This window comes from Rhinatrema bivittatum, chromosome 9 (genome assembly GCF_901001135.1).
Source record: "Rhinatrema bivittatum chromosome 9, aRhiBiv1.1, whole genome shotgun sequence".
In the NCBI taxonomy this organism is placed as follows: Eukaryota; Metazoa; Chordata; class Amphibia; order Gymnophiona; family Rhinatrematidae; genus Rhinatrema; species Rhinatrema bivittatum.
This window is the reverse complement of record NC_042623.1, coordinates 216,429,021-216,456,499: the sequence shown is the minus strand read 5'-3', so window position 1 is coordinate 216,456,499 and position 27,479 is coordinate 216,429,021. Positions and strand designations below refer to the sequence as shown.

At 44.1% G+C, this 27,479-nt stretch overlaps 1 protein-coding gene across 18 annotated transcripts in view; it reads right to left on the bottom strand.

Annotated features, from left to right (window-relative positions):
- MBNL1 (muscleblind like splicing regulator 1) overlaps window positions 1-27,479 on the bottom strand; it is a 623,451-nt gene that overhangs the window by 202,864 nt on the left and 393,108 nt on the right. For 12 of the 18 annotated variants that reach the window (XM_029615932.1, XM_029615930.1, XM_029615934.1 and 9 more), the window contains one exon: window positions 26,378-26,437. The exons of 4 other annotated variants lie outside the window; for them this stretch is intronic. In XM_029615932.1, coding sequence (XP_029471792.1) covers window positions 26,378-26,437 — 60 coding nt within the window. 2 more of the 18 variants (XM_029615942.1, XM_029615945.1) reach the window with 2 other exon arrangements.

Here is a 27,479-nt window from a genome sequence, read left to right as displayed (position 1 = left end):
AGATACACGCGTGGCCGCGCTGAGTGCATTTTAAAAACAGCCCAGCCATGCGCATATCTCCCGGTACACGCGGAAGTGTCAGGTTGTTAAAAAGGGATGGGACGGGGGTGGGGTCTGGCTGAGACGGGGGAGTTGCGGGATCAGCTGCGACAGCAGCCATTAGGCCCTGCCCCTGGGAAGTGCCTGCCAGCAGCTGGCCAGCGCGAGGAGCTTACTTCATCTATTCAGATGACGTTAAGTTCCAAAATAAAAAGAAAAAAGGTAGGAAGAGGGGTTTTATGGTCGGGGAAGAGAGGGAAAAGGGAGGCAGCGTAGTTAGGGGGTTAGGGAACTGGGCAAAGGCCTGATTGTGTCGCAGCGCGATTCTTTTAAAATCACATCCCCTTGTGCGCGCAAGTCACCAACCATGCGCACGCCGATATACAATCGGCCACACATGTGCATGTGGGTAGTCAATTTTCTAACATGCGCACATTGGCGTGTGTATGTTATAAAATCGGTGCATCCATATGCATGCACCGGGAACCACACGTCTTTTAAAGTCCACCTTTAAGGGAATATTCACTGCTATTACTGTCATGAGCATGTAGCATGAGCATGTAGAATGAGATCTTCTTAATGTTTGATTACTTGCCAGGTTCTTGTAACCTGGATTGGCCACTGTTGGAAACAGGATGCTGGGCTTGATGGACCCTCGGTCTCACCCAATATGGTAACTTCTCGTGTTCTTATAATGAAAATATGTCATTTATATTAACACTAGACAAACAACTGCATATAACCTGAAAGAAAATGTTTTTCAATATGTTCAACTGGGGGCCTTATCTTCCAGGTATACGTTCATCCAGGGACCATACCTCTCGGGTTATATGGCCGGTAATCAAAGAAATATCTCAGCCTTATATCTCTAAATCATAATCTTGATTAAGAAAAGCTAAGTAAAATACAGAACAGATTAGGAAAAGCAAGAAAGGATACAATGCTGAAAGAATACATTGCCGAAAGGTTACAGTGACAGTGCTGGAAGCATACATTGCCCACATTCTCCACCAAATATGTTCAACTGGGGACCTTATCTCCCAGGTATACGTTCATCCAGGGACCTTTTCATCAAGGTTATGATTTAGAGATATAAGGCTGAGATATTTCTTTGATTACCGGCCATATAACCCGAGAGGTATGGTCCTCGGGATGTAAACACAGGTGAAAAGGTCCCTGGATGAACGTATAGCTGGGAGATAAGGCCCCCAGTTGAACAAGCATGCGATCTCCTTAATGTTTGAGTACTTGCCAGGTTCATTAACCTGGTTTGGCCACTGTTGGAAACAGGATGCTGGGCTTGATGGACCCTCGGTCTGACTCAATATGGTAACTTGTTATGTTCTTATAATGAAAATGTGTCATTTATATTATCACTAGACAAGCAATTGTATATAACTTGAAAGAAAATGTTTTTCAATAACAATGTTATGCCTACGTATATGTATGTATATATATATCTCATATTAGACAGCTTTCATGTGTGAGAATAATATGCAAGAAAACTGAAAATGATTTATACTGTAACTGATTCTAAACAGGAAATCACAAAGCATTCTGGATAACATAATTATGAACAGAGTTAGGCAAGAAAATTGGAATAATAGATTGCAATCCTCTATCCTGCCTAGAATCTAGAAGCAGCATGGTTTTACAAGACATAGATCTTGTCAGATGAATCTGATCAATTTCTTTCCTGGGTGACCAGAGAGTTGGACCAGAGAATAGTGTTAGATTTAGAATACTTGGATTTCAAAAAGTCTTTTGACATGGTTCTGTATAGGCAACTTATAAATAAACTGAGCATCCTTGGTATGGGCTCTAAAGTGACTGACTGGGTAAAAAAAACTTGTTGAATGGGAGGTGACAAAGGGTAGTGGAAAATGGATAACACTCTGAAGAGAGGGGTATTACTAGTGGTGAGCTGCAGAAATCAGTCTTTATACTGGTTCTTTTCAACATTTTTGTAAGCAATATTGCGGAAGAGCTATCACGAAAGGTTTGTCTTTTTGCTGTTGATACAAACATTTACAACAGGGTAGACACTCAGGAAGGTGTGGAAAACATGAGTAGAAAACTAGTGAAGTTTAAGGAATGGTCTAGAGTCTGACAGCTAAGATTTAATGCTAAAGAATGCAGTCATTCATTTCAACTGCAATAACCCAATGGAGCATAAGAAATGAAGTTCTATGCATGAAACAAGAATGGGTGATCATATCCAATGATCTCAAGGTGGCCAAACAGGTGGATAAAACAATGACAAAAGCCAGAAAGATGCTTAGGTGCATAGGGAGAGGAATGGTCAGCAGAAAAAAATTAGGTGAAATTACTCCTGCATAAATCCCAGGTGAGACCTCACTTGAACGGAATACTATGTACAGTTCTAGAGGCCACACCATCTAAAGAATACAAACAGGATTGAGTCAGTCTAGGCTACTAGACTGCTAGTTTGCCATGGAAATCATGGGCAAAATAGCAGTCTCTAAATCAGTTAATCCTATATGCTGATTTGGTTGCTTCTCATGCATTACTAAAAAATGCATGAATGCATACAGATCACACACATGAAGGATATCTTTCAAACCTATTTGTGGTAGAGCATTTATGTACATAGGTAGACACATAGAGATTTGCCCAAATATTTTATAAACTGTGAGGCGAGAGCAGTACAGTTTTATAAAATACCACATAGTTCTCCTCTGAAAGTATAAAGTCCATCAAGCTAGGGTGAGAGAACATAGTAGAAATGGCATCTTTGTGAGACTTTCCTCACTCCAATTGATGTCAAATCTTCATTTAGGTGTACTATGTGTTCGTACGTCTCACTCTACATGTGAAACTGTCCCCTAAATCACCAACACCTCACCTTGACCTATTAGACGGCCCTCCTATAGAGAGATAAATACTTGACTACTATGAAGATCTTGTAGATAGCTTTGCTCTCTTGCTCTCTCTCTAAGATGCAAAAATAGAAATTATCACAGGGTACAATCATTTTACTGCACCATGTGGTACTACCAACACAAAGCAGTATGTTATTGCATGGTGCGGTAATTTTAACATTTCCATAAACGTGCTCCTTTTTCTTATCGCGGATGTTATCCATGCGCTATTAACACATTTTGTTGAATCTAAGAGTCTGTTTGGAATATATTGCTTCACTTTGAAGAACCTTATTTACGAATTTATGAACATTGTCACCTTTGGTTACCTTAGCCTCGCACTTCTTTTGAGGCATATCTTCCTATATTATATCATGCACACAAATATGTTACATGTACAAGTAAAACTCCTGATTTATACTTGGAGGCAGGTATATTTTAGAATATATACGCATGCGTGCAATCACCAGTTTGACTATACCTCTGCCAGTTCATCCAGTCCATTGCCAGTTCACTTAGGCTCTCTAATACGTCATCCTGAACTGCCCCCAATTCACTCACACCTCCCACTCAAAAACAGAAGAAAACAGACAAGTCTGATTTTACTTGTGCTAGTCAATTAGCAGGAGTAAAATGTGTGAATACGTTGGCCCACGTGTTCACGTAAATCTCATAAAACAGCAACGTGTATGAATACCTCTTGACCCTACTCTAGAACATCCCTGGACCACCCCTTTTTTGCACCGGAAAATGTGCACATGAAACCAAAAATACATGCATACTTTTGATGTTTACGCACATACATGCCAATTTTCCGTGCATACAATTTCCTCTTTGAAAATTTACTCAAGAGAATGAATCAGTCCACAATATTTATTTTATTTATTTTATTTAACATTTTTCTATACCGGCATTCGTAGGACACATCATGTCGGTTTACAAGTAACTGAGAAAGGAAATTACAATGAACGAGGAAGGGGGCTAACTGGATAATATACAAAAGTACAGGTGAAGAGAGTCAACGAGCAGAGTTACAACTTTTGCATTCATGCTAGGGTTAGATATGCAAGTGAAATATAAACAATGTTAAGGAGACATGTGCACTTAAGAACTTAGCATATAGAACTTATTTACAGTATGAAAGGAGGCAAGTGCACGTATGTACAGATAAATGCTGGTGAAGGGGGGAGGAAATGAGGGAGGGAGCGGGAAGGGAGCGGAGAAGGGGTGTGGAGGGAACAGGGTACAATTGAGCAAGGGTGTTTTCAGGGAGAGCTTGCTAAGGGGTGAAGAGGGCGGGGTAGGAGGAGGAGGAGGGGCGCTAGGGGGGGGGAGAGGGGTATAGAGTGAATAGAGTGAATAGAGTGAATCACAGTGAATAGAGTGAATAGAGTGAATCACAGTGATTAACTAATTGCATTGCATAAAAAGGAAATCACAAACCCATCTATCAATGTGCTGCACTTTCACTTCACTGCTAATAAAACATCACACGCGATAGAAAAGGAATTTGAAAGTTGTTGCCTTCAGCTGCTTGCAATACATTGCCAGTGCAGGGATTGTGAGGTTCATTGATATACATTATTTACTGTAGCCTTGCTGTTTATCCATCACCACAGTTTTGTTTCCCCAGTCTAGCTATTCTAAAAAACTTGTATCAAGGAAGCATCTTTAATTTTTGAACAAAGAATTTCATCTTCATCTTGACATTTTTTGCTGTTGCAAGCACAGATCAATCCCTTCTAAAATCATAATGCAGAAGAATGTGACACAGTCGAAGGGGAAGGACACTAGCACTTAGAAGAAATATATATTTTAAATCTAAATCTCGGGTAGCAGCATGTTGCATCATAAAGTATGCTTGTTAATATTGCTTTGATGATTTTTTTTATGTTGTTTTAATTTGTGTCATGATTATTAATGTTTTATTCTGTATGTTAGTCAGCAGTAGGTGACTTATAAATGGTTAAATAAATAAAGTTTTTGTCTTCTTTTATCAATGTTTATGTTTCACAATTATTGATGAAAGCTTTTTTAAAAATTCTGGTTGATGTACTTTTCAGGGTATGGGACTGTGTATCTGATTTATTTGGATCAGACTGGTCACCTACATTGATAATTCACCCCTACATTTTCAAGTCTTGTCCCTTTTCTCTTTCTTTTTAAATTTCTCTTAAATGTAAAAACTAATAGATGGAACTGAAATTATCATATTGACCCAATCCCCTCATATTCAGGCCAATATGGTAGAATGGTTGCCAGAAATCCAAGAACTATCACAGGGAATTGCTATAGTACATCCACAACAAGGCCTCCTGCCCCACAGCCCTGATCAGGCCGCTGATATCACAGTCTTGACTGGAGAATCAATGAGTTGGGGATAAGTAGCACCTTTTATTTATTTATTTATTTAAGAACTTTTAATATACCGATGTTCGTGGGACACATCACACCGGTTTACAATTAACTCAGGAAAGGAGAAAATTACAATGAACGAGGAACAGGGGGTGGGAGCAGGCGAGAAAGGGGGAGAGGGGGCGGGAAAGAGAAAGAGAGAAAGAGTGAGAGGGCAGAAGTAAAGAGAAAGGTAACTTATTTACAACATTTCTTTAAATTACATCAAGAATTCAAGATATTAGATGTGAGCAGTTAAAAGAAAATTACATCTTAATCATAGAGCATAAAAAAGAAAGGAGGTGGATGAGTTCTGTGTTGTGTGTTGTTGGGGGATGAGGTCTAGGTTTGATTCTCCTCAGGGTAGGCCTGCCTGAAGAGCCATGGCTTGATGCCTTTTTTGAAGGTGTGCAAGGATGGTTCAAGACGTAGATGGGTGGGAAGTGAGTTCCAGAGGGTGGGACCCGCAATAGTGAAGGCTCTTTCTCTGGTCGTGGTAAGGCATGCAATTTTGAGGGGTGGGGTGTGTAGAGTGCCGGCAAGGGCGGATTTCACAGGGCGCTTAGAGGAATGGAAGTGAGGCATTGTCTTGAGCCAAGCGGACTTGTTTTTATGGAGCACATTGTGAAGGATGGAGAGGGTTTTATATTGAATACGGAAGGATCTGCACTGGCAGATCCTTTAGTATAGGGGTGATGGGTTCTCTCTTGTGGGTGTTGGTTATAATTCTCGCCATGGCGTTCTGTAGGATTTGTAGGGGTTTAATGGTGATGTATGGGAGGCCTATAAGCAGGGAGTTGCAGTAGTCTAATTTAGAGAGAATGGTCGTCTGCAAGACTAGACGGAAATCCTGGATGTGAAGAAGAGGCTTTAGCTTTTGAAGGATGTGGAGTTTGTAGAAACCCCCCTTTAGTAAAGACAATGTGAGGTTTAAAGTTAAGGTGCTGGTCTAGGGTGACTCCTAGGTCTCTTACGGAGGGTGGCGGGGAGTGTGTAGAGGTGGAGGGAGATGGGGGTTCTTGTTGATTAGTGATGACGAGGATTTCCGTTTTTGCTGCATTGAGAGCTAGGTGGAGGTTGGATAGTAGAGAGTTAATGGAAACTAGGCAAGATTCCCAGAATTGCAGGGATTCGTTGATGGTATTTTGAATGGGGATGAGAATTTGCACATCATCGGCATACAAGAAGAAGTTAAGGCCTAGATCAGTGAGGAGGTGGCAGAGGGGCAGGAGATAGATATTGAACAGGGTGGAGGATAGGGAGGACCCTTGGGGAATGCCTTGCGTGAGGGGAAAGTGGAAAATTCAGACTTGTCAATTTTTACTTCGTATTCTCTGTGGGAGAGGTAGGAGGAGAACCATGAAAGTGCTGTGTCAGAGATGCCTATCTGCCAGCCGGGTGAAAAGGATTTGGTGGTTGACCGTGTCAAATGCTGCTGAGATATCTAGGATGTCAAGTAGAAATGCTTTACCTTGGTCCATGCCTAAAAGGATAGTGTCTGTGATTGCTAACAAGAGATTCTCTGTATTACGATCTTTACGGAAGCCGAATTGTGATGAGTGTAGGATATTATGGTCTTCGAGGTAGTCTGTGAGTTGAGTATTGCCTATCTTTTCAAATAACGCATGGATAACGTCCGCGATAAGAAAAAGGAGCACGTTTATGGAAATGTTAAAATTACCGCATCATGCAATAACATACTGCTTTGTGTTGGTACTACAACATGGTGCAGTAAAATGATTGTACCCTGTGATAATTTCTATTTTTGCATCTTAAAGAGAGAGAGCAAGAGAGCAAAGCTATCTACAAGATCTTCATAGTAGTCAAGTATTTATCTCTCTATAGGAGGGCCGTCTAATAGGTCAAGGTGAGGTGTTGGTGATTTAGGGGACAGTTTCACATGTAGAGTGAGATGTACGAATCTTGGTGGCTTGATCACAATTATAAGACAAGGTAGGCTTTTTGACATATACAGTGTAAAATAAAATATTCCTGATCTTATAATTAGAGTAATATGGTAATAATAAGAACATACGAAAATGCCACACTGGGTCAGACCAAGGGTCCATCAAGCCCAGCACCTTGTTTCCAACAGTGGCCAATCCAGGCCATTAGAACCTGGCAAGTACCCAAAAACTAAGTCTATTCCATGTAACCATTGCTAATGGCAGTGGCTATTCTCTAAGTGAACTTAATAGCAGGTAATGGACTTCTCCTCCAAGAACTTATCCAATCCTTTTTTAAACACAGCTACACTAACTGCACTAACCACATTCTCTGACAACAAATTTCAGAGTTTAATTGTGCGTTGAGTAAAAAATAACTTTCTCCGATTAGTTTTAAATGTGCCCCATGCTAACTTCATGGAGTGCCCCCTAGTCTTTCTACTATCCGAAAGAGTAAATAACCGATTCACATCTACCTGTTCTAGACCTCTCATGATTTTAAAAACCTCTATCATATCCCCCCTCAGTCGTCTCTTCTCCAAGCTGAAAAGTCCTAACCTCTTTAGTCCTCATAGGGGAGTTGTTCCATTCCCCTTATCATTTTGGTAGCCCTTCTCTGTACCTTCTCCATCGCAATTATATCTTTTTTGAGATGCGGCGACCAGAATTGTACACAGTATTCAAGGTGCGGTCTCACCATGGAGCGATACAGAGGCATTATGACATTTTCCGTTTTATTCACCATTCCCTTTCTAATAATTCCCAACATTCTGTTTGCTTTTTTGACTGCCGCAGCACACTGCACCGACGATTTCAATGTGTTATCCACTATGTCACCTAGATCTCTTTCTTGGGTTGTAGCACCTAATATGGAACCCAACACTGTGTAATTATAGCATGGGTTATTTTTCCCTATATGCATCACCTTGCACTTATCCACATTAAATTTCATCTGCCATTTGGATGCCCAATTTTCCAGTCTCACAAGGTCTTCCTGCAATTTATCACAATCTGCTTGTGATTTAACTACTCTGAACAATTTTGTGTCATCTGCAAATTTGATTATCTCACTCGTCGTATTTCTTTCCAGATCATTTATAAATATATTGAATAGTAAGGGTCCCAATACAGATCCCTGAGGCACTCCACTGTCCACTGCCTTCCACTGAGAAAATTTCCCATTTAATCCTACTCTCTGTTTCCTGTCTTTTAGCCAGTTTGCAATCCACGAAAGGACATCGCCACCTATCCCATGACTTTTTACTTTTCCTAGAAGCCTCTCATGAGGAACTTTGTCAAACGCCTTCTGAAAATCCAAGTATACTATATCTACCGGTTCACCTTTATCCACATGTTTATTAACTCCTTCAAAAAAGTGAAGCAGATTTGTAAGGCAAGACTTGCCCTGGGTAAAGCCATGCTGACTTTGTTCCATTAAACCATGTCTTTCAATAGGTTCTGTGATTTTGATGTTTAGAACACTTTCCACTATTTTTCCTGGCACTGAAGTCAGGCTAACCGGTCTGTAGTTTCCCGGATCGCCCCTGGAGCCCTTTTTAAATATTGGGGTTACATTTGCTATCCTCCAGTCTTCAGGTACAATGGATGATTTTAATGATAAGTTACAAATTTTTACTAATAGGTCAGAAATTTCATTTTATAGTTCCTTCAGAACTCTGGGGTGTATACCATCTGGTCCAGGTGATTTACTACTCTTCAGTTTGTCAATCAGGCCTACCACATCTTCTAGGTTCACCGTGATTTGATTCAGTCCATCTGAATCATCACCCATGAAAACCTTCTCCATTACGGGTACCTCCCCAACATCCTCTTCAGTAAACACCGAAGCAAAGAAATCATTTAATCTTTCCGCGATGGCCTTATCTTCTCTAAGTGCCCCTTTAACCCCTCGATCATCTAACGGTCCAACTGACTCCCTCACAGGCTTTCTGCTTCGGATATATTTTAAAAAGTTTTTACTGTGAGTTTTTGCCTCTACAGCCAACTTCTTTTCAAATTCTGTCTTAGCCTGTCTTATCAATGTCTTACATTTAACTTGCCAATGTTTATGCTTTATCCTATTTTCTTCTGTTGGATCCTTCTTCCAATTTTTGAATGAAGATCTTTTGGCTAAAATAGCTTCTTTCACCTCCCCTTTTAACCATGCCGGTAATCGTTTTGCCTTCTTTCCACCTTTCTTAATGTGTGGAATACATCTGGACTGTGCTTCTAGAATGGTATTTTTTAACAATGACCACGCCTCTTGGACATTTTTTACTTTTGTAGCTGCTCCTTTCAGTTTTTTTCTAACAATTTTTCTCATTTTATCAAAGTTTCCCTTTTGAAAGTTTAGCACGAGAGCCTTGGATTTGCACAGTGTTCCTTTTCCAGTCATTAAATCAAATTTGATCATATTATGATCACTATTGCCAAGCGGCCCCACCACCGTTACCTCTCTCACCAAGTCCTGTGCTCCACTGAGAATTAGATCTAAAATTGCTCCCTCTCTCGTCGGTTCCTGAACCAATTGCTCCATAAAGCTATCATTTATTCCATCCACGAACGTTATCTCTCTAGTGTGTCCCAATGATACATTTACCCAGTCAATATTGGGGTAATTGAGTCTCCCATTATTACCGCACTACCAATTTGATTAGCTTCCCTAATTTCTCTTAGCATTTCACTGTCCATCTCACCATCTTGACCAGGTGGACGGTAGTATACCCCTATCACTGTAGTCTTTCCTGACACACAAGGGATTTCTACCCATAAAGATTCAATTTTGTATTTAGTCTCATGCAGGATGTTTATCCTGTTGGACTCTATGCCATCCCGGACATAAAGCGCCACACCTCCTCCCAACTGTTCCTCTCTGTCATTGCGATATAATTTGTACCCCGGAATAGCACTGTCCCATTGGTTATCCTCTTTCCACCATGTCTCTGAGATGCCAATTAAGTCCATGTCATCATTTACTGCTATACATTCTAATTCTCCCATCTTACTTCTTAGACTTCTGGCATTAGCATACAAACATTTCAAAGTTTGTTTTTTGTTTGTATTTTTATTCTGCTTTTTAATTGATAGGGATAAGTTAGAATTTTTTAGCTCAGGTGAGTTTTTAGTTACAGGCACTTGGACTACTTTTCTAATTATTGGAACCTCACTGTCGGGATGCCCTAATTCTAATGCATCATTAGTATCCTTTAAAGATACCTCTCTCCGAACCATGCGCTGCTGAGCGACTGTCGGCTTTCCCCTTTGTTCTAGTTTAAAAGCTGCTCTATCTCTTTTTTAAAGGTTAGCGCCAGCAGTCTGGTTCCACCCTGGTTAAGGTGGAGCCCATCCCTTCGGAAGAGACTCCCCCTTCCCCAAAAGGTTCCCCAGTTCCTAACAAAACTGAATCCCTCTTCCTTGCACCATCGTCTCATCCATGCATTGAGACTCTGGAGCTCTGCCTGTCTCTGGTGACCTGTCTCTGGTGACCTGCGCGTGGAACAGGGAGCATTTCAGAGAATGCTACCCTGGAGGTTCTGGATTTATGCTTTCTACCTAAGAGCCTAAATTTGGCTTCCAGAACCTCCCTCCCACATTTTCCTATGTTGTTGGTGCCCACGTGTACCACGACAGCCGGCACCTCCCCAGCACTGTCTAAAATCCTATCTAGGTGACGCGTGAGGTCCGCCACCTTCGCACCATGTAGGCAATACTGTAGGTATTTCCCCATTCCTAAAGGGCACAAAATCTATCTGGTGAATTTTCAAAGGAATTACGCACATAAATGTAACATAATATTGTACCAATTTTCAAAAGCCATTTGTGCACATACACAGGTAAAGCCTATGGACAATTCAATGGCATATATTATAGCAATTTTCAAAACCCCACTTACATGGGTAAATTGCATTTAGAAGTGTAAAACACAATTTTATACATGTAAATGCTTTTGAAAATCAGGCCCTATGTTTGTACTTGAGGCAATGGAGGGTAAAGTGACTTCCCAAAGTCACAAGGAGCAGCAGCAGGATTTTTGTTTCTGAAGAGTTGTACTAAATGTTTTGCCAACTTTTACCTCTATTTTATGCCAGTTAATTCAGCACTGTGTACTATTTCATAAGATTACAAAAAAGTCATACTGAGAATGCACATACATTATAATAAAACATTGAATCCCCTTGTATGAAAACTTGCTTGATGTTACCCAGGTAGACAGTCCATCAAGTTAGGTTGAGAGAACATTGCACAAATCTCATCTTTGGATGAGTTTCCTCTCTCCGCCGGTCCTCAGATCTTCACAAGAGACCACTATTCTGTTCGTATGTCTCACATTGAATGTCAAAGTGGCCCCTAACCCCCTACACTAATACCTAACCCTCACCTCGAGTTACTAGGTGGGCCTACCATAGGGATACAAATACCTACCTAGAGAGAGAGCACTATAGCTAGTCAGTCTCTCTCTCTCTCTCTCTCTCTCTCTCTCTCTCTCTCTCTCTCTCTCTCTCTCTCTCTCTCTCTCTCTCTCTCATTAACAATGGTCCCCCAGTGGTTGAATGCAGGAAATACAACAGGTATGGCACTTATCACAAACTATGAAAATGTTATTGCAATTTGCACTAACTTAGCTCTTCACATAGGTAATTAGTGCAAATTGCAATAAACTGTATATTAGCATAAAACGCACTCCTTTTGCTATCGCATTTTGATAAATCCAGGCCTGAGTTTCATAATCTGATAGGAGGTAAGATAGAATGTCCAAGATCAGATTTCAAAAGTAGTGCAAACTGCATTTTACTTTATTCACATCTTCACTCTTTGAAATACTAGCTGATCTTCCATAGAGTACATGTGACTCTGTGGAGCACCAATAAGATAAATAATTGATGAAAGTGTCTAGATGTTAAGACAAATATATAAATATCTTGTTCATCCATAGAAAGGCATTTTAAGATTTCATATAACAGGGGAAAGGAGTATTGTTTGATTTTTTTACTGTTTAATGATTAGTGAATGGGCTCCAAGTGTTGCGACCCCTACCGTGGCCGGAGCCATGGGAAGTCTCTTACTTTCTCCAGCCGGCCAGACTCCCACCGCCGATGTTTGCCACTCCCATGCAGCCTGGAAGATGCACCGCGGCAGGGTGCCACCCTTGCTTCTTGTGCAGCATGGAGGCCGCAGTCTTCGCTCTCTTCATGCAGCTTGGGGCCGCCGACATTTGTCGCTCCTCGTTGCGGCCCAGAAGCCGCAGGCGCTGGTGTTTCCTGGTGGCAGGAGCCACCCTCATTCCTTTCTTCCGCAGCAGGAAGCCGCTTCTGATGTCAGGGCCTGTCCCTCAGCCCAGCCCTGCTTTCCAGCGATACGACAAGGATGCCGCTGTCCATGGATCTGCCCACTTCCCCTAAGGGGCAGAGCCGCGTCTTTCTCCTGGATTTAAAGGGCCAGTAGGGAGTGGTCCCTCTGGCCCCATCTGAACTCCTCCCAGGGTGTAGTTCTATCGTCAGCCCTATTTAAGGGCCTTGCAACCATTCCAGCTTTGCCTTCGCAAGGAGTCAGTTCCTAGCTGGACTGCTCCTGGATCATCCGTTCCAGCTTCCGGTCTAGGAGCCTTCATGATGTCCTTCCTCGCTTCTTCAAGGCACTCAGTTCTATGTCTTCCTCGTCCTGATGTCTGTGCTCCATTCCTGATGTCTGTGCTCCAGTCCTGATATCCGTGCGCCATTCCTGATGTCCGTGCTCAAGTCCTGAGATGTTCCGTGAGTCCATGTCATGAGATGTTCCGTGAATCCATGTTCCGAGATGTTCTAAGTTCTGAGAGTCCATGTTCCAAGATGTTCCAAGTTCCAAGATGTTCCATGTTCCATGTTCCATGTTCCAAGATGTTCCCAGTCCTGTGTATCCAGTCCTGATGCTCTAGGTCCTGAATAACCCGTGCCTCCAGAGGTTCCTTGCTTTTAATCCAAGTTCCAAGTTCTATCTTCGCCTGTATCTTGTTCCGACTCCAGAGGATCTGAGGGGTTACTTCGCGCCTGTGCTGTGAGATTTCCTGAGCATGTCCCGCGCCCCTTGTGGTCTGCGACCAGCCGCCCGGCTGTGTAGGGCGCGTAGGGGCAGTGTGGTCCACGACCAACCTCCGGGCTGTGTAGGGCGCCTGAGGGCCTTGCCCGCCCCCCACTGTGTCCATGTCTACATTCCAAGTCTCCAAGATCCACGTCTGAGTCTTCGTTCCGAGTTCCACATCTGAGTCTTCGTTCCAAGTTCCACGTCTGAGTCTCCTACTCTAGAGCCTCCGTCAGCCCTTGTCTCCTGTCCGGCCTGCCACCTTTGCCATTCCCTGCGGCAGGTTTGAAAGGGCTTGGAGTGGTCGGAGGACCACTCAGAGACAAACCTTGCGTGGTTGGCCTCACCAAGGCTGTGCAGGTCGGCGGGGGCCTGGGCTTCCAGTCTCAGCCCAAACGGGACAATGCCTCACCTGCCTTGGCGCTTCCTTGGAGCACCTCTCCTGGTTCGCCAGGGTCCAAGGGCACACTTCTTCAAGGGATCAGGAGCCCTCCATAGTGTTTACTCCTACGGATCCCCAACAGATTGTGAAGGCCATGTGTCCGGTGAGTTTTTTCCAGTGTTGGGTCCACGCTTCTTCCAGAATCTCCAATCCAAGAACTTTCATTCCTGAACTTTTGTGTCCTGAATCTCTTGAGTATACCTCAACTTGCTGGAAGTGCCAGTTTTCCTGAAAAATCTTTGATTTTTTGGGTACCATCCTGTCCATTCCCAGTTTTCTGGACATTTAATATTCTGTTACTAACCAGAATCTTTCCTTCTCATTTCTTAGTTTTCTTTCCGCAGTGGTCTGGATTCCACAACCTGCAGGAGGCACCTGCGTTTAGACCCTCTCCAAGTCTAGTCCTCTGGATCTCTTGACCCCTAAAAAGTTCCTGCATCCAGATCTTCAGTCCAAATCCTGTCCTGGAACCACTCTCGACCTGCAGGAGGCACCTGCTACCATTCCAGGAATCATCTCCGTTCTTCCCACTATGATGTGGTCCATTCCCTGGGTTACATACGTCTTGCAGAAGGCTCCTGCACCCAGGTCCCACATCCAGCATCTAATATCTTCAACGTCAAGAGTCCTCAAGCATCAGGGAGTACGCTCCACTTAGAGTACTCCACATTATCACTCCGGGTTTTGGGTTCGTACGACCTGCAGGAGGTGCCTGCACCCAAGACCTGTCTACAGCTTGTCTCTTCCAACCAGTCCCTGCTTGCACTGTCCTGGTGCTGCCTGGGACCATCTTCAGCTAAGCTTCTCTCCGCTTCTGCAAGGGGTGACTCCAGCCATGAATTCCATGCCAGTTCTTCATAGATATCATCTTCCTGTGTTCCTCTGTTACGACCTCAACTCAGCGAATCGCCTTGAATCCACAGCTTAACCCAGCCCTTGCTTCATGCAAGTGAATTCTAACCAGGATCACCATCGCAAGCTATCCTACATCCAGAACTCACCACCATGAGTCCTCCAGCGTCCTTTACGCAGTGTTCTAAGCACCCAGAATCAGGCCTGGAAGATCCTAATTCTCTGCCATCCGCTCTGCTGTATAGCCTCACTACCAAGCTAAGGACTACATTACCATCCTCCAATGATCCAATATGCCTGCACTGCTATGCTATTCATCGTCCTGAGGGGATTCTGTCTTCCGTGAGGGCCATGGCGATTCAACTTTACCACCCTTGAATCCATGAGTACTATGTGGTTTCTCCAGTTCATCAGCCCAGGAAGCCTTCCGTGTGCCTCAACGAGGTCACTGTGTATTCTCCGCTGGCTTCAAGCCTGTCCCTTGAAGTTTCATCCATCGTAAGTGACTCCTCGACTCAGTCCTAAATGGTACCTCCTTTTCACTGTCTTCTGGGTAAACCCCCTTTACAGATCAGTTCCTTGCACAAGTGCCACAGCGATTCCTACTGACCATCAAGTTCCTATGAACAACTTCGCCACCTTGTGGGAACTTGTAGCAACTCCCCATTGGCTACACTATGTTAATTGGACTTCCACCCGTGTCCTCCCGGTACCACTACCTATCCAAAGACAGCGGGCACTTGCAGGTTTGTCTGTTTGCTCTCCTGAAATTCAACTTCACATCTATGGAGTCCAGCTTGACGTCTGATCTGACTTTCCATGCTGCCGCCGTGAACCGGGAACCGGCCTTCACTCCAAGATACTCCTCTTCTATACCTTCTGTTCATCCTAGAATCCTTGTCTTTGATCTCTAGAACCTGAGATGCACTCTCGCTGCCCTTGTACAAGTCCATCTGCACCTTCAGTATTATCTATGTCCTTGAATCCTGATCTTCCATGTCTCTGTTCCAAGTTTTCAGCCTTGAATACCATATCAGATGTTCCAGTTCCAGATATTCCATGGTCCCGTCCCTGACTCCAGATATGCCTGGTTTTCAACCACCCAGAGGAGGGAGGGGGACCCCTTTGAGAGGGGGGTGCTGTTGCGAGCCCTCTCGCGGCCGGAGCCACGGGAGGTCTCTTACCTTCTCTAGCTGGCCCGACTTCCGACGCCAAAGTTTGCCGCTCCCATGCGGCCTGGAAGACGTGCCATGGCAGGGTGCCGCCCCTGCTTCTTGTGCGGACTGGAGCCCACGGTCTTCGCTCTCTTCATGCGGCTTGGGGCCGTCAACGTTTGCCGCTGCTCGTTGCGGCCCAGAGGCTGTAGGCGCCGGTGTTTCCCAGCGACCGGAGCCACCCTCAGTCCTTTCTTTTGCAGCAGGAAGCCGCTTCTGACTCGGGGCCTGTCCCCTGCCCAGCACTGCTTTCCAGCGACACAGTGACAAGGATGCCATTGTCCATGGTCCTGCCCAATTCCCCTAAGGGGCAGGTCAGCATCTTCCTCCTGGATTTAAAGGGCCAGTAGGGAGTGGTCCCTCTGGCCCCACCTGATCTTCTCCCAGGGTGTAGCTCCATCGTCAGCCCTATTTAAAGGCCTTGCAACCATTCCAGCTTTGCCTTCGCAAGGAGTCAGTTCCTAGCTGGACTGCTCCTGGATCATCCGTTCCAGCTTACGGTCCAGGAGTCTTAATGATGTCCTTCCTCGCTTCTGCAAGGCACTCTGTTCCATGTCGTCCTCATCCTGATGTCCGTGCTCCATTCCTCATGTCCGTGCTCCAGTGCTGATGTCCGTGCTCAAGTCCTGAGATGTTCCTTGAGTCCATGCCCTGAGATGTTCCGTGAGTCTATGTTCCAAGATGTTCTGAGAGTCCATGTTCCTAGATGTTCCAAGTTCTGAGATGTTCCATGTTCCAAGATGTTCCCAGTCCTGTGTATCCAGTCCTGATGCTCCAGGTCCTGAATAACTCGTGCCTCCGGAGGTTCCTTGATTTAATCCAAGTTCCAAGTTCCAAGTTTTATCTTCGCCTGTATCCTGTTCCGACTCCGGAGGATCCGAGAGGTTACTTCGCTCCTGTGCTGTGAGACTTCCTGAGCATGTCCCGCTCCCCTCGAGGTCCGCAACCAACCGTCCGGCTGTGTAGGGCGCATAGGGGACAGTCTGGTCCGCGACCAATCTCCGGGCTGTGTAGGGCGCCTGAGGGCCTTGACCACCTCCTTCTGTGTCCACATCTTCGTTCCAAGTTCCACATCTGAGTTTCGTTCCACGTTCCACGTCTGAGTCTTCGTTCCAAGTTCCACATCTGAGTCTCCTACTCTAGAGCCTCCATCCGCCCTTGTCTCCTGTCCGGCCTGCTTCCTTTGCCCTTCCCTGCAGCAGGTCTGAAAGGGCTTGGAGTTGTCTGAGGACCACTCAGAGACCAACCTTGCGTGGTTGGCCTCACCAAGACTGTGCAGGTCGGCGGGAGCCTGGGCTTCCAGTCCCAGCCCAGACGGGACATTGCCTCATCTGGCTTGGCGCTTCCTTGGAGCTCCTCTCCTGGTTCGCCGGGGTCCAAGGGCACACTTCTCCTGGGGATAGGGAGCACTCCCTAGTGTTCCCTCCTACAGATCCCCAACACCAAGGGCCAAGGTACGTCTAAATGAATTGTTAAATCCATGGATACCATGGCTAATGTAAAATAATACTTCCACTTTTTGGTGATTTCCAAATCAACTTTCAAAGTTTGTTTTAAAAAATATATATATATTGCAAAAGACAGACTTTTTAAACATATTCCTGTGCAGCTCAATGAACCTGCTCCCTGTAGTGGCAAACCACTCAGCAACCAATTTGAAAAATGGCCAAAGCAAACATGCACCAAAGCAAACATGGCCAAAGCAAACATGCACCATAGAAGATCTTAGCAATCACTTATCATCACATCTCACCCAAGTAGACTTCACCAATCCGAACTCAGCGCTTCGATCTTGGAACAACATCACGGAATCTATAGCCAACAAGCTATGCCCTCTAACAACAAAAAAACCTCACCCCAATTCTTCCAAAAGACAACCATGGTTTACCCTAGAGCTAAGAAAGCTTAAACTACTGCTAAGACAAAATGAGGCTAAATGGCGTAAAAACCCATGCACCATCACTCTATCTACCTATAAATCAACTCTTCACCAATATAAATCCAATACATTAAGATCAAAGAGGAACTACTACGCATCCAAGATCCACCACCTAATCTTCGACGCTAAAGCACTCTTTAGCTACGTCTCTAACCTCACACAAACAAACCCATCAGAAATCGCTCTCAACCAAGCCAAATCTAAAGCGGAAGAACTAGCGCTATTTTTCAACAACAAAATCAGCAAACTTCTAAATCAGCTCCCCCCTAACACCGTTTCTAATTCAACCTCACCTCAGACCGCCTTCAAAAACACCCGCTTAGAAGAACTGGAAATCACATCTTCCATCGAGATCCGAGGTATTCTACGGAAAATGAAACCATCTTCTCACCCTTCGGATCACATCCCCTCGAAAATGCTTCTATCAATTCCTGACTCCATCTCCAAATCCCTGTCAGACATCATAAATTGCTCATTACCACAAGGATCTTACCCAGATGACCTAAAATTGGACTCTCTCAAACCACTACTCAAGAAACCAAACCTAGATCCTAATGACCCAAACAACTACCGACCGATCGCCAACCTCCCCTTCATAGCCAAGATCATGGAGAAATTGGTGAACACCCGACTCTCAAACTACATTGAAGAAAACAACCTCCTATTCCCATCACAATACGGATTCCGCAAAACACTAAGCACGGAGTCCCTCCTCATTTCCTTAACAGATCACCTCATCCTGGGCCTTGATAAAGGACAAGCCTTCTTACTGATCCTACTGGATCTTTCATCAGCCTTTGACACCGTCAATCATTCCCTACTCATTAACCAGCTAGCCTCCATAGGTATCTCAGGCACAGCACTCTCTTGGTTCATATCCTTTCTCAGCAATAGAGGATACAAGGTTAAGATACAGAACAAAGAATCCTCTCAACACCCATTATCAGTAGGAGTCCCACAGGGGTCCTCCCTGTCTCCTACTTTATTTAACATTTACCTTATACCTTTATGCCAACTTCTCACCGACCTCAACCTCAAACACTTCCTTTACGCGGACGATATACAGGTCCTGATCCCCATTAAGGATTCCCTCGCAAAAACTCTGGCTTACTGGGATACATGCCTTCAAAAAATTAAACTCCTCCTCACCAGCCTAAACCTGGTACTAAATTCCGGCAAAACTGAACTCCTGCTCATCGCCTCAGAGAACAGCACCATCACCCCTACACAGCAAGCCACGCCAACTATCACACAAGTGAGAGACCTTGGAGTCCTAATTGATAATCGCCTGAATTTCAAAGCCACTATAAACAAAACCACCAAAGACTGTTTCTACCAACTACAAGTGCTGAAAAGAATTAGACCTCTTTTCCATGCCCAAGATTTCAGAACCATTCTGCAAGCAATCATTTTCTCAAAATTAGACTATTGTAACACCATCCTACTTGGCCTTCCCGCTTCATACATCAAACCACTTCAGATGGTGCAAAATGCAGCTGCACGAATACTGACAAATACCAGGAGAAGGGACCACATAACCCCCATCCTAAAGAGCCTCCATTGGCTACCTATACACTTTAGAATAATATACAAGGCCATTCTTACTACATACAAAAACATCCACCTACTGGCTCTCATTGACCTACAGATCCCGCTCCGACTACATAATTCGTCAAGACCGACAAGAGATGCATACAAGGGATCGCTACAGGTACCACCGTCCAAATCTACCAGACACAGCACACTAAGAGACCGGGCGTTCTCTACAGCCATTCCACCGTTATGGAACTCCATCCCCCCAAATCTCAGAATAGAACCATGCATCTCAACTTTCAAAAAAAGACTAAAGACCTGGATATTCATACAAGCATTCCCGGACGCCAATTAAACTATCACCTCCACGCCACCCCTTATCTCCACATATACCATGGTGAACCATATCTTCTATCGTTTACTTGTGTGAATTAATAACCTGTCCTTTCTCTTCCTTCTCCGCCAAGTTCTTTTCACCCTGTTATATGTAACTGCCTTTTTCCGCACCATTGTTATAGTTTATGTTTACTACGCACCCCTGTTTTATGTGAATCAGCATGATGTGACTGCTGTCTCGAATGCCGGTATATAAAAATTTGAAATAAATAAATAAATAAAATAATCTAAAAAGAGGAATGAAGCTTTGCTGGCTAAATTCTTAGGGGTCGATTTTAAGACCCGCGCCCTCGCATCACGGTTCCCGGTGTGCACAAGTGAATGCGCCCATTTTATAACATGCTCGTGCCAGCACGCACATGTTATAAATTCTGTTGGCCGCGTGTGGCAGCCTGCGACTTGCACACATGGGGGGAATTTTAGCAAAATATGCGTGGCGACGCAATTGGGCCTCCCCCAGTTCCCTCCCAGTCTGCTCCAATTAGAATCAAACTGGGAGGGAACTTTCCTATCCCTAACCCTACCCTTCCTACCTCTTTCCTTCTCCTTCCCGACCCTTAACCTAATCCTACCTATCCCTAATTTTTTTTATTTTAATATTTACTACTCCCTGGGAGCAGAAGTAATCTCCACGTGCACTTCCTCGGAACAGCGTTGAATGGTGCTGTCCCGGCCCATTCCCCCTGCCCTGCCCCTTCCCACACAGACCACGCCTCCCGGTCCGCCCCTTTTGCAGGGCCCGGAACTTCGGCACCTAACGGGAGTTACATTCGTGACCAGACCTGTTCTAAAATGCGTGTGGCGGCACAAAGCCTGATCACACACGTAACCCCGTTTTTTAAATACGTGGCCCTTTTAAAATTGGGTCGTTAGTCTTTGCTGGTCAGCTTTTAGGATACTGTATTCTGACTTGGCTAACAATTCTACATATTTTCCAATATTCGAAAGTTATAATAGAAGTCATATATATATTGCAAAAGATGGCCAAATCCACATTTAAAGTATTTGATAAACTAAACCTTATAATGATCAGAATGAAAAAAAACCAAATATTAATTTGTACATAAAATGCTGTGTCATTTTGGAGCTTTGTTGATATTATATTACTGTACATTACTATCCCTGTTAGATGTCATATAAACAGTATATAGACTCTCTATTTTAGGTTTTTATAAATTGTAAATTTAGTGTTGGGGATCTGTAGGAGGGAACACTAGGGAGTGCTCCCGATCTCCAGGAGAAGTGTGCCCTTGGGCCCCAGTAAAACAGGAGAGGAGCTCCAAGAAAGCGCCAAGGCAGGTGAAGCAAAGTCTTGTCTAGGCTGGAACTGGAAACCCAGGCCTCCGCTGACCTGCACAGCCTTGGTGAGGCCAACCACGCAAGGTTGGTCTCTGAGTGGTCCTCCGACCACTCTAAGCCCATTCGGACCTGCCACAGGGAACGGCAAAGGCAGCAGGCCGGACAGAAGACAAGGGCAGATGGAGACTCTGGGACTGAAGACTCAGATGTGGAACTTGGAACGAAGACTCAGATGTGGAACCTGGAACGAAGACTCAGGCGTGGAACTTGGAAGGAAGACTCAGAAGTGAAGACTGGGAGACTTAGACATAGACGTAGAGGCTTGGAAACTTGGAACGTAGACGTAGACACAGAGGGGGCTAGCAAGACGCTCAAGCACCCTACACAGCCTGGAGGCTGGTTGCGGACCACGCTGTCCCCTATGCACCCTACACAGCCAGACAGCTGGTCGCGGACCACGAAGTGAGCGGGATATGCTCAGGACGTCTCACAACACAGGAGCAAAATAATCCCTCGGATCCTCTGGAGTCAGAACAGGATATAGGCAAAGATAAAACTTGGAACTTGGATTAAAAGCAAGGAACCTCTGGAGGCACAGGTTATTCAGTACCTGGAGCATCTGGACTAGATATATCTCAGGAATGGGAACTTCTCAAAACTTGCAACATGGAACATCTCGGAACTTGGAACATGGAACATCTCGGGACTTGGAACATGGAACATCCGGGACTTGGACTCAGAGACATCTCAGGAGTTGGACTCATGGACATCTCAGGAGTTGGACTCACAGACATCTCAGGACTGGAGCACAGACATCAGGACTGGAGCACGGACATCAGGACGAGGACAACATGGAACAGAGTGCCTTACCGAAGCAAGGAAGGACATCATGAAGACTCCTGGACCAGAAGCTGGAATGGAGGATCCAGGAGCAGTCCAGCTAGGAACTGACTCCTTGCGAAGGCCAAGCTGGAATGGTTGAAAGGCCCTTAAATAGGGCTGACGATGAAACTACACCCTGGGAGGAGTTCAGGTGGGGCCAGAGGGACCATTCCCTATTGGCCCTGTAAATCCAGGAGGAAGACGCGGCCGCACCCCCTAGGCAGAGGGGGCAGGATTTTGGACAGCGGCATGCTTGCCGCTGAGACGCTGAGGAGACAGAGCAGGGCTGGGCCACAGAGAAGGCCCCAATGTGTGAGGTGGCTCCCCTGCCACAGAAGGAGAGACTGGAGGCGGCTTCCAGCCGCAAGAAACACAGGTGTCGGCAGCCTTCGGGCCACAATGAAGAAGATGACGTCGGCGGCAGCTTCAGCCACAGGAGAGCCCGGGGATGCGGCCTCCGGGCCGTGGAACAAGTCAGCAGCAGTGGTGGTGGCTCCTGAGCCGCGAAGATGACCTGGTTGGCGGCATCCTGCTGCACGGAGAGTCCGGGGATGCGGCCTCCGGGCCACGGAACAAGATGGCATCGACGGCTCCTGCCGCTCCGGGACGCCGGCACAAGGAGCAAGGTGAGAGGCCTCCCATGGCTCCAAATGCGGGAGGGGCCGCAACATTTAGGTGTTTATTTGCCAGCTAATTTGGGGTTCTGTGAGGGTACAATAAAATCAGTTCTTATCAGTATTTTTGCAGCACAGGTTATTGGGTACCTATCCTGGCTGAACCAATTTCAAATATAACACAAATGTACTGCCATAACAAAACTTTACTTACATGCCCCTCCTCCACCTGAAGCCAGCACCGGCATTTGCATATATGCATAAGTAGCATGTACGCACACATATACTCATTTGTAACCTTCAAGAAAATGCAAATATTTTTGGATTCATGGATAAAAGGGAAGGTCTGGGCATTTCAGGATGGAGTTCAGAAGTATTTGTGGTAGTTGCTATTTTGTAAGAGACATACGCCCTCACATTACCAGACTTATTCATCCACTTTTACATGTGCTAATAGTTCTGCACAAGTGAAATCAGAATTGTCTGTTGTCTGCAGTTTTGGGGTGGGAGGTCTGGGTGAACTGGGGGGATTGGGTAATATTTTACCATGCATTTCTGCTCCAAAAGTACGTGCCTATGCTTCAGAATTGTGCAAATATTTCCAACAGAAGAAAAAGCATACTTCTCTAGCCATTTTATAAACATATATATATATATATATATAAATATATATCTTTTACACACACAGTTTATAAAATTCTGCATGTTCACTTATATAGGCAAATGCAGTACCACAGATAGGTTTGAAAGTTGGATCATAATCTGTTTTACAATATGCTCAGAATTTATGAATACAAACAATGCACAATCTGGGGAGGGGAGGGGACATGTAACTATAATAATTATTTTGTTTTCTTATTATGGTTTTCATTTAGACTGCTTACAATATAATTAGGATTTATAAACTGAGAGGCTTTGAAAAAATATATCAAATGATGTGAAAAGATTAGGGAGGGGGTGTGAGTCATGATATCAACCATGGAAACACTGCATCTTAATAAGAAGAAATAGGAATGTGAAAGGGGGAAGCACAGACAGCAATCATATGATGTTTTTCTTCAGCTATCATATCACCAACGTTTAGGCTGTATGCCCAGTCACTGCTAAACAACCAGCCTTGGTGTCAATAAATTAGGGCAACATTTTGGCTGTCATAATTTAAGCTGTTTAGCTTTGGTAAAAATAGTTGACTGTTACTACAAATAGCTGCCCTGTTTTTGATCAGCCCATGACAATTCCAATGACCATGCTGCAATCACTTATCCCCATGGTGCTGCTTAAAGAGCCTGCTATCAAAGAGTATCCCCAAGAGTAGCCTGCATCTTATACAAGGGGCATGGGAATAGCTGCTCCTGCTGGGGGGGGGGGGGGGGGATGTAATATTTTACTATAATCAAACGTACTAAGAAAATTAAGGCAAAAATGCTAGACTGAACATGGTTTGATAAGCCCAAAAACACTGTAATTAAAAAAAAGAGTGCTCTAAAAAAGGCATAGCAGAGAAAATTATACCATAGAAAACATAGAAAATGTAGGAAAACAATGTATTATAGCAAAACATTATTAAATCTTGGGTTTTGTAGCAAAATGCATGAAAACTGTGTTGCTTTTTGAACCATCTCCATGAACAGTATCCCCAGTTTGGCTGATGAGAATTGTCCTAGCTTATATAGCTTCAATCAAGCTAGGCCAATAGTACAATGTACAAATCTAGTTCTTTTTTGCCTTTCAGCACTCCAGTGACACAAAATGTTCATTGATGTATTCTTTGCAGGTTGTACCTCCGACTGTGTATGTAAAAGTTCCCCCCAAGCCTACCTTAACCCCCAAATCCCCACCCCGAGGTAAAAATTCCCCTATTACAGTGGTATAAATAGTAAAGTGGCCTATTGGTCTCTCTCTCTCTCTCTCCGAACAGCAGTATGCGGTAAAAACATTTTTGGTAATATCACGGCCACAATGCAAATGTATAGTTATTTCCTGCGATAAAACTCATTATCATATTCGATAGTGTGTTATTGCATGTGTTATCCTATTGCATTTGTAGTTAGGACCCGAATATTTCCATAAACTCTACCCTAACTCCTCCCACATGCATGACTAATGTCTAATTTGCATATTAGCACGCGTTGCACTATTTAACACACATGTTAGGTCCCTAACACATGTATTAAGGCCTTATAGCAAAATGATGAATGACTCCCTTAAACAGCTAAGGTAGCCAGCTAACTCTGAATATCGGAGTTAGCCAGTTAACACAGCTGGCTAACTCAATTCCTCCCTGGTACACCGCTGAAATGGCCCTAACTTAACTGTCTAAATTCTAGTCAGCTAACATTAGCCGGCTAGGTGCCCAAATATTCATTCAGCCGGCTAACTTCTGAGTTAGCAGGCTGGTTGAAGGACCTTAATATGTATACTCTAGATGAGGTGCAGGGGAAATATGATACAGACCTTCAGATACCTGAAAGGTTTTAATGATGCACATTTGATAAACCTTCTTCATTGGAAAGAAATCAGTAGACCTAGGGGTCACAAAATGAAACTCCAGGGAGGACGACTCAGAATCAATGTCAGGAAATATTTCTTCATGGGGAGATTGGTGGATGCCTGGAATGCCCTTCCAGAGGAGGTGGTGAAGACAAAAATGGTGAAAGATTTCAAAGAGGCATGGGATAAACATGTGTATCCCTAAAGGCTAAAGGCTAGAAATGAAGAAAAGAGTGCATGGGGGTAACTTGTTGGTGTGGCGGTTACTACCCTTAACCAATAAGCCTTCATACTGTTGATGCAACTCACTATTGCTCTCTGCTTTAACTACAGGGGGAAAAGAGGAATAGGGGAATTAGTTTCGGACAGCAACCAACAAGGGTATCAATTCTACGGACTGGGAAAACAAATAAGCATGAGGGTAACTTGTTGATGCAGCTGTTACAACCCTTAACCAATAAGCCTTATACTTGTGATGTAGGTCCAGCATTGCTTTCTGCTTCAAATGGCAGGCGATGGCAGGAATTTGGACTGAGACAGGAACCAACAAGGGCCCTGACTTTAAAGGTTTGCGAAACTAAGTATAGGGGGTAACTGGTATGGCACGGCAGTTGCCCCCACCCCCCTCCTCCATTGATACAATTATGGGAGAGACTTGTATGGCACACACAGCTGGTACTATCATAGGCTTGCTGGGCAGACTGGAAGGGCCATTTGGTCCTTTTCTGCCATCATTTCTATGTTTCTATGTTTCTAAATATATGTAAGAATATGGACCTCCTCATTGTTTATATCCAAAACATACATCTCACTGATAATTATAAATAGCAGTTTTTTTATTACAAGCAAAAATTATAATGTCTTAAAGATATAAATATAATTTATAAGGATTTAGCAATGTTGTAGAATTTGCTTGCTATCAACTAACAAACAAAAATTACAACATTTAATTGCATCTTCATCAAAATGTATGAAAACATGACTTCAGTTCTTAGGAAACATTTGAGAAACCTACCCATTTTTAACTCAATATCTTACCCAGTGTCAGAGAGGCATATTAGACATGAGCAATTGGTTTTGCATTATTTTTTGGGAACGCTGCTGTAATTAATAGAGTTTTCATTTCTTTCATACATTACATGGATGAGGCTACATCTTTTTGTAAAATCTTTCACTAGTTGTGATGGTTTGCTATCTATCCTATGGCAAAAGGTCACCTGAAAAGGTAAACAGTACCAAGAGCTACCGAAATATCTCACAAAGAAGTTTTTTCATGCATTCTGGAATACAACTCCAAAGAGAAGAGAAAATGTGATGGCGGTGGAATTGTTTAACACACGAATGACATTCTGATCTGTGGACATCGACTCCCCCATGTTACATATATTATCAGTCATTCACTTTCTGCCGGTTTAAATGTACGTCCTTCTGAGCACGTCTTTCATCTGCACAGCACACCAGCTACAGTAAACAGAGAGGAAAGTGAAAGCAGATGTTATATTCTGCCCAAGCAGGAATTGCAAAATGTTGGATGCACATTGCTTAGTGTTGCTTAGCAATGCTAAAGTATACACAGTAGCATGCCATTATTCAAAGGGAATTTGTAATCACTCTAGAAATACAGTATACCAGTCAAGCACATGAGAAGGCAAAAAATAAACATCAGTAAGTGGTGCTGGATTTAGACACACAAGGAGGCTGATATTTAGGGCTACTTAGACAGATAAGTAGGAATTTATACGGCTAAGTGGTAGCGGCTGCCACTTAGCCAGATAAGGTCCAAAAAAACAAACCGGGAACCGGTCTAGCAACCAAGAATAAAGAACTGGTAAACACCAAGTATTCTTTTTTCAGCACTAAGCATCAGAAAAGCCCGACTCAGGCCAAGTTTCGCTCAAAAGAGCTGCTTCAGGGGCTATAGCATGAGATGCCAAGGTGGCCTGCATCCAGCAAATCAACTTCACTGTGTGTACATCATTCAAAGCACTTAACTCTCATCTTAAGTACTAAAATAACCAAAGAATGCAGGACAGAAACACGCAGCAGCAGTCAATCCAATCCAAACAGGAAATGTCTCTCGCGACTCACTACAGGCAATGCTTTACTACAAAGCTCAAACAGTGCCAGCAAATGCAAGACCGATAAAGACGCCGCAGCGATTAGTACAGCGCCATCGGTCTTGCATTTGCTGGCACTGTTTGAGCTTTGTAGTAAAGCGTTGCCTGTAGTGAGTCGCGAGAGACATTTCCTGTTTGGATTGGATTGACTGCTGCTGCGTGTTTCTGTCCTGCATTCTCTAGTTATTTTAGTACTTAAGATGAGAGTTGATGATGTACACACAGTGAAGTTAACTTGCTGGATGCAGGCCACCTTGGCATCTCATGCTATAGCCCCTGAAGCAGCTCTTTTGAGCGAAACTCGGCCTGAGACGGGCTTTTCTGATGCTTAGTGCTGAATAAAGAATTAAGAATCCTTGGTATTTACCGGTTCTTTTTACTTAGCC